The sequence below is a fragment of the Stigmatopora argus genome, chromosome 11 (assembly GCF_051989625.1).
Source record: "Stigmatopora argus isolate UIUO_Sarg chromosome 11, RoL_Sarg_1.0, whole genome shotgun sequence".
NCBI lineage: Eukaryota > Metazoa > Chordata > Actinopteri > Syngnathiformes > Syngnathidae > Stigmatopora > Stigmatopora argus.
The window spans coordinates 1,987,419-2,001,091 of record NC_135397.1 but is presented as its reverse complement, the minus strand read 5'-3'; the positions used below and the strand labels follow the sequence as shown (position 1 = coordinate 2,001,091).

Here is a 13,673-nt window from a genome sequence, read left to right as displayed (position 1 = left end):
TGTTGCGCAATAACTATGAAATGCTAAAAGATTTTTTTTCGCACATAAAACTTTTGATAATTCCCTTTGCATAGCAACTTGAATCTATATCAAATTAGATTTTCACCACACACCCGTAGCGGGCTAACGGAGTGACGCTATCGCGTAGAAACCATAAATCATCTACTAAGTGGTCTTTATTATTAGTGGAGATTGGAAGACACTGATTTGGGAGGAGGACGTCAGCGGGGCCACAAATAGCCAGCAGATGAAAAGGACCTCATGCGTGCAGGATGTGAGGAAAATCCCAGGCCAGGCGAAGGGATGGGCTCCTCCCGATGTCTCCTGGTCTAAAATGGCACGAGAGCGTTTAATTAAGCCAGCGCGTGAAGCCACACGAGTGATTTGGGCCTCCCATCGAAACCTGGAGACAGTGATATGAGCAGAAATAAATAAGTGCGCTGATGAGAGGACGACGAGGCTGCTAAAAATGGCTGCAAGTTTCTTTTCATATTCTTTAATGCTCGGCCCAGGGACTTGGAAGTCCAACTCAAGATCATGAAGCTAACGAAGACGTGTTACCAAAAAATGGCGGTGAGATGAGATGAATATTCTAATGGGGCAAGAAACAAGTTTAGGTCATAAGAAAATCCAAAAACTAAATCAAACCTGGCATCCACGGAGGTACACGTCACAATTTTGGATTATATAGGCCAAAATATATTGGCATTTGGTTTCCAAGATTTACCTACACAAAACATCCGGTTCACATATGTGGACGCCGGGTCTTAATTATAATCTGATAATTCTAGTTCATAATTTTTAAGGAATTCTTTGCATAAATGAAAAGCATAGAAGCTAAATGAATAACAAGTACAATAAGAAATATTAATTTATATTGAATACAACGCTGTTAGAGTGAATTTAAAAGTATGCTCATTATTGTGATATCCGTAGGGACCGCTGAATTAAAATATGTTTTTTTTTTTTCCCTTCTTTTTTTTTTAACTGTGGGTAACACAAAAGCTAACTTATACATTTAATTCAGTACAGTATTGGAGAAATGATAGGTAAGAGTAGTCATTTTGCTACCACAAGGGGGCAGATTGTGAATGTAGAAGTGTTGCAGTGTCCCCTAGCAACCATTGTGGGGCCCCTCATTGAATAAATTCAGCACTCCAATGCACATTTTCACTGTTTATTTGATCCACGTAATAAATAGAGATAATCCAAAGCAAGGACACCGACCGGACTGGAACGTTGGCTAAATAGCTTAGCATGTGAACAGAAACAGCTTTGAATGCTACTTATACTGTATAGTACTGTATTATATTGATTGGACTATAGTGGAGAAACGGTCTGCTCACAATAACACATGGGAAACAAAGTCTACGCGTACTACACTGTGTATAAAAGAAATGAAAGATAAACCGCACACAACCCATCGGAAATCACGCGCGTAGCGTACAAAGGACCAACATCTAAAAATGGGTCAAATAATCGGTGGATTGTGCTTCTTCTGACTCCATTTTTACCCGGAAATAATGCAAACGACTGCACAATCAATCGACTATTTTCCCCATCCTTAGGCTGTAAGTGTTTAAAGTTTAGCTGTCTGTTTAAAACACTTTTTTTAAATTGAATACAGCAAAACAAGTGCCAAAAAAAACACCGGAGACTGCCGTGCTAGTGTTAGCAAGGAGGCTAATTGAGCTTGAAGAAACATTTCACTTCAAACTGTTAAACACAAACACGCACATTGAGCATTAATAAACTCTTATTAAATGTAGGTTAGCCCAGTAGCATAATTGCCACATCAATTGGGGATTTTTTTTATATTCGTAGATTTTGTCAATGAGGCCTCGATCCGCGAAGTTGAATTTAGCGGTTAAAAAATGTCAATTGAAGACCTAATATGGAATTTTGGCAGAATTGCCGATAAGCATTTGTAAAATGGATTGTTGTTGATTTTTGAATGTGGCATCTTTCCCAAAATAGGCAATTATGCTATGAGCTGTCGTTGCAGGTAGTCTCAAAAGTGTGCACCAAAAACCAAAACGGAGGGTTTGAGAAGGACACTGGTCAAAGCAGAAGGCTAAATCCAGTGTTAGGAGAGTGTAAGAACCACACAGCTTATTTATTTTCAGCTCATTAGAGAGAGAGAGAGAGAGAGAGAGAGACGCCAAGTGGAGTCAGTCAGTCCTCGGTGTTTGCTGATCTCTAAACGGTCCCTTTTTTTTTTCTTGGCACTTAGTGGTTTAAGCGGCGCGTCCGTCCTTCTGTCCGTGTAAAGCCTCAAAATTCTTAAAAACAATAACAAGACCCTTTTTTGTTTCACGGCGACGACAGACCACTTTTGATCCCATTTTTTTATGTTGACTTGAGCTACCGGGTATTCGCTAATGATGCTAACAAAGTTTGCGTTATTCTTTTGTGCCGTCGATGGCCAAACTTGTGCGTGTCGGATAGGTAGGACTTTTGAAATGGAACCAAACGAGGTCACGGATGAAAGGAAAATGCTCAGCTGGTGTATGTTCATCCTTTTTGGTGACTTCATTTAGGAATAAAAGTAGCTTGAGTCAAGACTTGGACTGAACTGGAGTGGTCTGAAGTGGAAAGGATCCACCGGTCGTTGAAGTCGACGAATAAATACGGTGAATAAATGAGCGGTTGGACTGCGGGTGAAGACCGGGTCATCTTTGGCACACAAGTTCGGAGGATGACCTTGACCTTTCAACAGTTCAACCGGTTGGGGAGGAGCTTATTGGGCCGGAGATCCCTCGTGGCGTCTTGTTTCCACCCCCCGCCCCCGTTCGACGAGTCCCGCTCAGACCTCGCTCACCGGTAGGTCGGCGTCGTCCAGGTCCAAGGCCGACTCGGGCGGGCGCGGCTCGGCGGCGCTACGCCGGCGCCACGGCGACTCCTCGCCGCACGTGCTCACTTTGCCAGCGGCGCCTCCTGGAGCGAGAGACGGGCCGGCGCGCGGCCGCGAGCGGGCCGGGGCAGCAGGCTCATGAAGTGCTCGCTGTCCCACGCCAGGCTGCGAGCGTGGACCGCCCGCGCCGACGGCGTCGTCGTCGTCGTCTGGCCGGCCGGGTGGCGCGGCGGATACGGGCGAGCGAGGGATGGGGGGGCCCGCGGGACTGCGGTAGAAAGTGGAGCGGCCGCCGTGCACCTGCGGAACACAAGCCCACGAGCGTGACTGAAATGCGAAGGCGCGGCGAGGGCGTTAAACTGCAAAGGTGTTTGAAAAAAAATGAGACCAGCCTGCGAGGCCCGAGGTGAGGCTTTAGCGGCGGCGATGCTGCGAGCCGGAGGGGGGGCGGAGCATTGTTAGAGTGAAGATGGTGGAAGAAGCACGAGTAGTAGTGGTAGCGGCGGCGGACGGGAAGGTGGAGAGTCAGCGGGGTTGTTGTTTTTTTTTAGTTTGGTAGTTGGGACATGTTGCGGAAGTAGAAGAAGTAGTAGTAGTAGAAGAAGAAGAAGGAGGAGCAGGAGGAGGAAGGAAGCCTTAGGAGGCCTCGGTGCTCAGCAGCTTGTCGCTCTCGGATTTCAGTCTCTGGAAACACACGGCACACGCGTCGGTGGCGGACACGACGGCTAGCGATGTTTAAAGTGTTACGTGGGAATACATAAGCGCTCCAAAACGCACACTTTTTGAGGGCTTGTCAGAGGAGATTCAATTGAGGAACATGCTAACCTGTGTAGATCTTAAAGGATGATCTCCTTCAAGGAAATTATGGCTATGTAAATTTTTGTAAGACGTTTTGGAGTCTCCATTTTAGGAATGACACTAAAAATAATTGGGGAAAAAAATACTGCTTTAAGAGCAAAGTTTAGCATCTTCTCCTCGTGATGTTAAAAGGGCACTCGTTGAATTCACTGCCATTGAAAATTGATTGCATGGCACTGAAAAATGAGTGTTGAGGACCAGTGTAAAATAATTGGTCATCTTTTGTCAATGGCAGGCAATGAATTAAATAGTGACATATATATATATACTTGGTAAAGACTACCGTATAAAAGCAAAACACAGATATAGTGCTGGTAACATTAGTACACAATTGCATTGGAGGAAGGCGTGTAAGCTCAACGACGAAAGCGCTACGGGAAGGGGGTGACTGGGAGAAAAACACATACAGGCTTCGAACAGGAGGGAGGAGGAGACACAAGCAGGAAGTCACACATCTAAGACAGGTGCACAGCTGCAGCAGGCTGCAGAGAGAACAGAGGGCAACCAAGAAGGTGGAGAGAGAAAAAAAAAAAGGAGGATGTGAAGGACTCACACAGCTCAGGAAGTCACATTCATGTGTGTGGTGGTGGCGTGTGCTCGCTTTTTTAAAAAGTGTTTTTAACCCCCCCAACGTATGATGGCAAGGCGAAAAGGGAGGCGAGTTGACCCGGGGGTTAGATGTACTGACTTAGTTTTCGGCTGCATGGGTACCATGCTTGTCGCTAAGTCAACTCAGCCAGCCGGTGACGACGGTGACAAAACAGAAAGCCAGGAGCGTGAAAATAGCTAGCGGGAAGTATTGGGGGGGAGGAGCTTGTTGGGTTATCAGCCGTATTTGGGTTTATTTAGGAGAGGGGGGGAAAGGAGGGACTCAGATGTGCCGTGATGAGATCTGATCCACTTTTAAAAGACGAGCGGGGGGCTGCCAGTGAGTAGAAAAAGCATTGAGATCAAATTAAAACCAAAGGGGGATGTTGTGATGTGTTTTTTTGTTGTTGTTGTTTTTTTTTAATTAGACGAGCTGACGTACGTGCTGCTGCACTCCCCAATTCGAGACGTATACCTCTGTATACAGGGGTTCGACAGCCGTCGGGCCTGCCGCATCTGCAACAACACAGCGCAAAGCAGGGTTAGAGCAGATGGGCCGTACGCCCCGGGGGGGGTCGGAGGGGGGACGAAAAGGATGCTAGAGACAGAGAGAGAGAGGGAGGGAGACAAGACGACAACAGGTGGTCCGGGAGGGAAGTGGAGGGAACAGCTGTGTCACCTCGTCGGACACAAACTGACACGGAGCTCCTATCATACTCTTGATTATTCAAGTCATGTGGCATGCGGTAAGGCGTCTGTCAGTAACAAGTCCATACATTCACCACATGCTCAATACGTCTAAACTCCGGCCCGCATAACGGAGCTTCAATTCGGCCTACGTTGCACTTTGCGTCGTTAACACTAGGCAGAGCTAGTGGCTTGAAAAGCACCACTGGACTTTACATAAGGTCAAGTATGAGTGCCAAAGGGTGCCTTGTTGACAATGAGAATGAGAGAATTTTTAGCTAGGCGGATCCCCGCTACTGCGATCGCAGTAACCCTTCCCCCGAAAATAGAAGGATAAAAAAAACAAGCTATGTAGTGACACTACGGACATCTGGAATGAGTTTTGGGAATTGGTCAGAGTTGTACTTTTGCGTCCGTGGCGTAGAAGGTACATCTTTTCAAGTGAAACGGAAAACGACGACGGCTTTGTTCTGTCTGTGTGTGAGAGAGAGACACATACTGTGGCAGCGGACCTCCCGGGTCCACGTTGGGCCACGATGGCCCCCGAGACGGCCTTGATCCAGCTGTGCATCTCCTCTGGACTGTCGGCCTAGGAGATGGACATTCATTACTTGAAGGCGCTTTTAAAATACAATGCCGTGCAAATAAAAGTATGCTCAGGAATTTTTCCAGCTATTCTAATTATGGAACTAAAACGGATTGATGAGAAACAAAAGTCCAAGTGGATTTTTACAAGACCTTACCTGTATGTAAAATGTTCTCGACGTGGTGACGACCTCAAACAGATTGTCCCGCAACATAATGTCACTGCAACCCAAAAAAATAAAAAAATAAATACACTAAAGTCACCTCTTAAACGCATCCCATCGACCCAATTTTTTTTAAAAATACAATAAATTCACCTCTTAAACGCGTCCCAATGACAAAAAAAAAAGAACTAAACTTGTTTGATACCTCTGTTTGCACTCCTGCACTTTGTGAACTTCCTTTAGTGGGATCATCCTCAGGGGCTCTTTCTCCTGAAGGTGGGGAAATAATGTTCAATGGAATAAATGCTTTCATTTGTGAGCACGTTGTTCTTAATTCTTAGATGGATAATGATGCCATCTTGGAGCAGACACAGAGTCTGTGTCCTCGGGGCCTGCGTTATCTCAGTAAACGCAAACGTGTGTGTGTGTGCCGACGAGGGAAGACGGAGGCCGCGGCGGGGGCACGAGGCGTGACAGGACATGTGAAAAGAGGGACCGACGGAATTCCAACGAATGCAGATAAAACATGCCGGGACACAGAACCGTGTGTTGGCCGCTTTGCCTGCTTGGCGGAGCCCAGCCGACCGATTCTTATCGCAAAGTGGCACCGATGAAGAATAAAATACAAGCGTCGGTCAGAACTCAAGAGACAACTTACCAGGTCGGACTTGAAGTAGCTCATTGAGTTTTCCTCCAGGAGGAAATATCGCCGCTTCCAGTTCCTCATCTGGTGAAAGGAAAATGGTGTCGTTAGTGAGCTCCATAAGATGAATCATTCATAGTTGCTGCTTTGCACTAAATGGGCTCAACGAACATTGCATTGGGGATGCAATGAATTCAAAAAGCCATATTTGGAGAGAGAAAAAACTCCCATTTCATAAGGTACAACGCTTTTTTTTTTTTTACATCAAATCCACTGCGCATTCCTGAAAAAAATGTCAGCAACAGCAATGTATGTTTGAGACCGACAAAAATCACATGTATTAGCACCCCACTTTGATTTTTTTGTGTTGCAATATATGGTAAAACCTTCAAAAATGTATCACAAAAACAAACGTGGCTCAATTAAATATTTTTTCATTTGAATTTTCTTGTGAATTTTTTATAAAGTGTTAATAGGGTATTGTTTTTTGCTAATAATATCCACATAGATGCCATACACATGCGCCAACATTATTCAGAGCCAATGAGGCAGCTTGCTTGGAACCATTGATTAGAAGTATTTAAATTGTTGAAAAATGCGCACTAAGTTACTGTTTTTCTTTTTAAAAAAGGGGGGGGGGGGACTTTAATTATTCTATTACTGGTGGTGACATCGAAAAATGTCAAACACAAACTGAGGACCGCCCCTCTCTTAAACAAGCATGTGGACCAGTTTTCCGGTCTTATTTAACAGATCACGTCGAAAGGGCTTCCCCGATACTCACTACGGCGCCTTGCTTGACGCAGTAGCCGGACTTGATGACCGTGTGGTCCTGGGCCGGCCTGCCTAGAAAATACGGTAGCTGGCTGTGCGAGCGATGCATGTCCTCGCGCTCCGCTCGCTCCGCCCCGTCGCCGCCTTCATGCTGTGAATGTGGAGAAAAGATGGGGTCAGCTATTGGGAAAGGAGTTGGTGAAAGGGTATTTATTCTAGAGTAGACTATTTGGGTTGAAATTTGGGCCAAGAGGGAAGAAAATAAACCATGGAGTCAACTCTTTTGGGACTGGAGGAGAATTGGACCTTTGTAAAAAAAAAAAAAAAAGTTTTCTTCTTCTAGAGTCGATCAATTCAATTAAATGTGGACACATCACCACCTAAAGAACTGGAGTGGAATAACACTGCCCGTGCGATTTTTGGAATCTTCCTTGACAGCTTTATTTAAGTCTGTGATTTACTGAACTCGACATATTAGTGTCATTCATGTATTTGTGTGCTGTTAAATATAAGTTTCAAACAAAACATGACTCATTGTTTAGTCTGTGAAACTTTGAAAATAGTCATCGCGGGTTTATCCGATTGCGGGAATGTCGTCACGCCAAACTTGTTTACTAGTGTCATGGCCTCTCCTGTTATGGGATGTCGTTTACCTGAGTCTGGGTCACGATGGGAACCCCTCCTATGATCTCCGTTTTATAGGACACTTGCTTTTTGGGTCCCGCGGAATCCAGCAAAGACTTGTGGTTTTCCGAATTCTGCTGGCTGTCGGAGACTTTAGGAACCTACGGGGAAAAAAAATACGTAATGATGGACACGAACACTTTTTGCAAACATCTGCGTCCGGAGCCTGTGTTTTATTAATTCCATTTTGGGATGTTAAGGCGTTGCGGTCTAAAAAGCAAAATGCCTTTTATTGTTGGACTTGACTCAACTATAAAGAATCATCCTATTAGTCATGCTAACTCACTAAGATCTCGGCCCTGGAGGCATTTCCCTCTTAAAGTGACTTGACGGAAAAAAAATCTTCATCTAAAGTGAGAGAAAGTAGTAAGTGCGTCTTTATTAGGCTTACCGTGATCTTGGTTGCTTTATTTAACGCGGTGACCCAGTCCACCAGGTCTTGCTGGTCATTGGCCTGCAGGAAGACCTTTCTCATCCCAGCATTAATGACTAATGGAGGCAAACACAAAAAGTTCCATTGATGCAAAAATAAGTCATGTTTTTAATCGCATCATTTTATGACTTTTCTCCAAATATGACTTAAATCTCCTAATATTACGCCCAAAAAAGTTGAGGCCCTAGAAAAAACTAACAACTTCCAGTTCATGTTAAAGAACAATTTCAATAATCTATAATTTAACGTTCATATTGTTTTGATTTGAACCTTTTAATAGTTCAATTTTAATATCGCTATAGTCATTAATTTTTCTCTCTGAATATTACATTGTATGACTTCTTGCAATTTCCTGCGGAAAGTAGTATTTGTCCAAAAACACAGCTTCTCTACTCATAACTATAAATGAAATTAAATTAAAATTCACAGCAGCTTTTAATAGGGCATTAAGTATGACTAAATAGTCATTCACAGTTTGTCTTTAGGGAATTTGAGCAATGATTTAAATGGTAATTATCAATAACCTTCCGGGCGACCAAAAGACCGGCGACCAATCGACCCTGTACCATTTATTTAAATTTCACATTTGGATTGTAACCATTCCAAATGCATGATGCAACGTAGTGACAAAATGTTCGCTTTAAATTCTCTAGAAAAAACTTGGAAAGTGAAGTAGTACTTTTTTTTTAAGCATGAGGCTGCACAATTCAGCATTTTCATCATGCCCACTATGAAAATGCCTTTTCACAGAGCCGCTTCGGTATTTTTAAGCCAGACGGTGATTAGCAAGGAGAGCGTGTCATTTAGGACATCCTGTCTCGGCCGGCCGCTCCATTTCCCCACGCGCTGAGGATGTGCGCAGTGAAACCTTTACTTTCTTCTAAATGTGGCGTCTGTGTCAACATCTGGTCAGGTAATTGCGCACGAGCGAGACCTCGCTCTCCCACTTTTCCCCCCACTTTGCCGTAAATAATCGCGCCAACCCAGCTTGCACTCTGGATTCGAAGGGCTCTCCGGACAGATGTGGGAGTATCCCGACGTGAGTCACCGCCGCAGACCGAAACGTGTGCTGGGAAACCAAACGTAGCCCCCGAAAATGCGCAGGTCCGGTTTCTCTCTTTTTTTGTTTTTGTTCAAAGCCACCTGTGAGCGTGACCTGAGCCGGCCTCACGGTACGCAGCCAGAAAGCCGGCGTTTGGCATCGCTGCCGGCGTGTACGCAGGAAGAATTGGGGCGGCGAGAATCATTGATGTATGCAAAAACATGTGGCCTGCAAATGGCGCACTCAAAAATAACCTCCTGACATCTGTGAATCGGGTTCCGATTTGAGCGGTGACATCCTGTCAGAGGCGAGGCGAGGACAAGCACACACAGACACACACACACATTCCCATAAGTTAACTTATTGTCACAGAAGAGCATTTCCTGCGATTGAAGCGTTGGAAAGAGGAGGATGATCAACAATAACAGGGGAGAGAGGTTTACACAAAGCGTTTTGGCGGAGAACACGCTAATAATAGAGTCGTAATGATGAAAATTAAGTGGTGTATTGTGATGTTTGGGGATTTCAAATGGGATGATAGGAGATTAGTCATCGTTTTGTCGCTTAGTTTCATGTTTCATGAACTGGATTTTGGGTTTCAACTTTTGTGGGTGAAGACAAAATAGTTTTGGATGTAAAATTAGGAGATTGAAGGCATATTGGGAGAAAAAAAATTGGGAAATTATGAAAATAAAATTGTATTACTTGTGTACATCACTAGACCAGGACGTTACTTTGTTTATTGATTCTTGTTTATACAACATGGATGAGAATTAATTTATAGTTACTATATATGTTTTACATTTTAAGATTTTCAGCTGATTTTTTCAATGCAAAGTGTGCCTCAACTCAAAATGGTTGGGAAACACCGCTTTAGATAACAACAACGCCTACTATGGTTCAAGCATGGACCTGCACTCCTTTTAGTTCAATTCCTTTTGCAAACTAAAAATCTGTCAAAAAATGCACTAAATTGATTTTTTTTTCAAGTTTGAGTGGTCACACGGGCTGACAAGAATGTGTTAATGGAAATACTTGGCCAACGCCAACAACAAAGTTGCTGTGCAGACACTTAGGCATTGTTTTGTGTTGACTATAAACAGTCTAGGTGTTCTTATAGTACTTCTCCCTCCTCTAAAACCATCTCAGCAAAGTGTTACAGGTTCAATAGTGTGACGATATTCACTTTCTTACCAAAGCAGAACTCCGCCTTTGGCCTCAACTTAGTGGCGTCGCTGACCTAGAGGAGAACAAAGACTTGTAATTATTTGTTTTGCGGTAAGACAAAACGTAAAGAACAAAATATCATGTTGGTTTTCCTTCATCCATTCTTTCGGCCTGTCTTGTTCTCTAACCCACGTCCTCATTAGCGCTGTGCTAAGGACTTGACCCAACCCAGTGGACTTTGGACAAGACACTAGATTAATCGCTAGCCATTTGCCGGCGCTTATATACACAGAACACAGAAATTTAAGCTTTTGAGGCAACCACTCAGTACCGTATTTTCTCGCGTATTAGCCGTTTGTCATTTTATGCAAGATATGTTTTTATTTTATTTTATTCATAGACGTCCAATTAAATTCATCTTGCTTTATGCCGTTTTGTCCTCGTCACCGTGCAGTTTTGTGCATGTCAAGTCTAATTTGTGCGCATATAAGTCGTACCCTCCATTCAGTCATCTTTTTTTTTTAGCGCCAAATATGGCGTAAATGCGAGAAAATACGGTAACACCGCTGTCCCAAATTAATGACGGGATATTTTGGTTTACCTTGGAAATGTAAGTAAGCTTCAGGGAGCCCACGCAGTTGGTGCCAACTGGAAGATTCTGTGGAAAAACATCAACAATAGGTAAATAATCGACCATGAAAAACCATTAAACGTCAGACGTCTTTTTTTAGCAGAGCCAAAGTTCGAGCATTGTGACTTGAACCTCGTTAAAATTTAATCCTTTGCTTTCTATAAAAAGAAAGTGAGCCGGTAAATTATTCAAAATTTCTCCGGCGCTACGCCAACTAGGAATAGTTTGCGGAACAACGGCGCTCTTGCAGATGCAGCCACGCTAACGCGGCGTGACGACAGTTGCGCTGAGATTGAACCGATTGCCTCTCTTGACTTAAGTGATGCTTTGACCCGTCTTGTTAAGCGCCGTCGTCTCGCAGTCTACGCCGCGTCTCCTTACCCTGATAACGTCCGATAACGTGAACCGGGTGCGCCTCGAGTACAACCCTCGATGTGCTAAGCTAACGCTAACAAACCCAGGCTTACCTGCGGGTTGTCCATGAACCACACCAGGCTCCCCTGCTGCGTGTCCAGGATGAAGTAGCGGCGCAAGAACTTGCCGCTGCACTCGTGCTCCTCGATGTCCAGGAAGCCACAGATGCGGTTCTGCCGGTCCACGTAAGGCATGGCGCCGCCGGGACATTCCCTGACCTGCCCGGGCCCAACAAAAAAAACAGGGAATGTACGAGCGGGGACGAAGAAGCGTATGGAGGAATTCCTGGCAAGAAACAAGAGAACAAAAAGCAAGATGAAGAATTGTCCTTGCTTTGGGTCTATTTCTTTAAGCTTCTTCCAAAATATTTGGCAGTGGTTTGACTGCAATGTGCTGCCGGATCACGTGACCCAAAACAAAACCTGCCCCGCCCTCCACTTCATCGTTTTTTTTTTTTTAACTCAGCACGTCCCGGTTTTTCTTCCCTAGTAACACAAGCGCACACTCTGTCACATTCTATTCCATCTCCTCCTCCACCCACCCTGGCTGGCTCTTTCTGCTTTTTTTATTCAGTTTCTATCGGCCTCTCCTTTTGACACTCCCGTTCTCGCCGTCCCCTCTCAAATGTGCTCTCGTCTGATTTGGCAAGCCTCCGGCCGGCCCACTCTGACTCCTCCCCCTTCCCCTCCTAAAGCCGAGCGCCCACTCGAGCGTGGCCGGAAAAAAAAACGGAAAAAAACACGTTAACTCCTGTGGGAGCTGAGGGAGGGGACCGGGGCGAAGACAATTTATCCCGCAGACGTATGACACACACGCCTAAATCCTACATGGCGCTAAAGCGAACTCGATTTATGTATATAGTGGAAACCCATAAAAATTGCACGAGTTAAAGTTTGACCTACATTCTTTCTTCTGCCTCCCTCGCCCTGAAGAAATATTTCAGCCAACCGTAGAGCAAATCAACTTCCAACTCCCACGTACAACGTAATGTCTATTGCTATCAATAGCGGTGAATGAACAACTAAATAATGACCGGGAATTGAGCCTGAGCACGTCATCGGGTTAAAAAAAAAGTTGTTTTTAAGATATTTTAGGATAGTAAGAAACTTGCTTCTTTTGTAAAAAAAAAAAAGTAAGATTTGTTCTATGATCTTGGCAAATGCAATGTCCTTCGAGCCTTCCGTACGTAACTCCTAGCGCTAGCTTAGCATTCACCTTAGCATTACCGTGGCGAGCATCCTTAACCCTCAGGCCCCTTTTTTACATCGTCCAGGTGGGTTTAATTAATTGAAAATAATGTTAAGTTACTACAGTGTGTATAATCATAGAAAGAAGTGCTGAGTTTAATGGTTTGAGGACAACTAGCAGTAGAATGAATACATTTTTTTATATCAATGGTCATCATTGTGAAAGGGAAGCTGTTCGAAACTGATTTTAAGTGGTGAAATTAAGGTTACATTATGTATACATACATCTCGAGTACTTTGGACAGAACTGGCTCGGGTTTAGTGCTGTTTGATGGTAACCGTTGACATTTTCAAAAACAGCTGTGAGATTTAATGCAACAAAAACTGTGTTCTCCTATGTCATCTGGCGGGTATAACTAATGACGTCTCACAAGAGGCATAGCGTTACCGTAAGCACACTGTGGCTTCGGCCTGTTTAAGTCGCTAGACTACACGAGTTAGATGGCTTCTCGGAAAGAAACGCAGATAAAGACGCTCTTTCTCCACCGCATTACAAGCACTGTGCGGGCGGGTAAGGATAACAAAAGGCCCGGTTGTTGTGCAACGTGGAGTCCGGAGCGCTGAGAGCATCTCAGTTAGCCGCGACGTGGACTTGAATAGTCTAACACACACACACACACACACACGGAATGAGGAGATGATAACCGTTAAGCACGGACACAAACAACGATTGTTGGCTGACTGTGAGGGATGCTTGTTGAGTTAAAGCTGAAAACACGGTGCTGAGCACAGGTTAAGCGTGAGAAAATTCTTATTAAATCACCCCTAGTAAGTCCATTACGGCTCACAAAAAGTTACATATTCATATTGTTGCCACATTCAGACAATTTCATTCAAGTGATGAAATTGAGTGGGTTTTAGCTAAGTGTAAAACTTCACCTGCAATTTCTGGTTAGCAAGCT

The 13,673-nt window shown here is 44.3% G+C and overlaps 1 protein-coding gene across 7 annotated transcripts in view; it reads right to left on the bottom strand.

The window, feature by feature from the left end:
• Positions 1 to 1,163: 1,163 nt before the first annotated feature.
• Positions 1,164 to 13,673, bottom strand: part of LOC144085058 (pleckstrin homology domain-containing family A member 1-like) — a 14,062-nt gene continuing 1,552 nt past the window's right edge. Inside the window, exons 2-14 of one of the 7 annotated variants that reach the window (XM_077614033.1) lie at positions 11,578 to 11,809; positions 11,081 to 11,137; positions 10,507 to 10,552; positions 8,229 to 8,326; positions 7,807 to 7,938; positions 7,164 to 7,304; positions 6,395 to 6,463; positions 5,942 to 6,006; positions 5,731 to 5,794; positions 5,487 to 5,576; positions 4,743 to 4,816; positions 4,120 to 4,194; positions 3,006 to 3,538 (exon numbers count right to left, since the gene is read on the bottom strand). In XM_077614033.1, coding sequence (XP_077470159.1) covers positions 3,532 to 3,538; positions 4,120 to 4,194; positions 4,743 to 4,816; positions 5,487 to 5,576; positions 5,731 to 5,794; positions 5,942 to 6,006; positions 6,395 to 6,463; positions 7,164 to 7,304; positions 7,807 to 7,938; positions 8,229 to 8,326; positions 10,507 to 10,552; positions 11,081 to 11,137; positions 11,578 to 11,718 — 1,059 coding nt within the window. In that variant the 5' untranslated portion in view covers positions 11,719 to 11,809 and the 3' untranslated portion in view covers positions 3,006 to 3,531. Of the gene's footprint in view, positions 3,539 to 4,119; positions 4,195 to 4,742; positions 4,817 to 5,486; positions 5,577 to 5,730; positions 5,795 to 5,941; positions 6,007 to 6,394; positions 6,464 to 7,163; positions 7,305 to 7,806; positions 7,939 to 8,228; positions 8,327 to 10,506; positions 10,553 to 11,080; positions 11,138 to 11,577; positions 11,810 to 13,673 lie in introns of all 7 variants that reach the window. The other 6 variants (XM_077614032.1, XM_077614034.1, XM_077614037.1 and 3 more) reach the window with 6 other exon arrangements.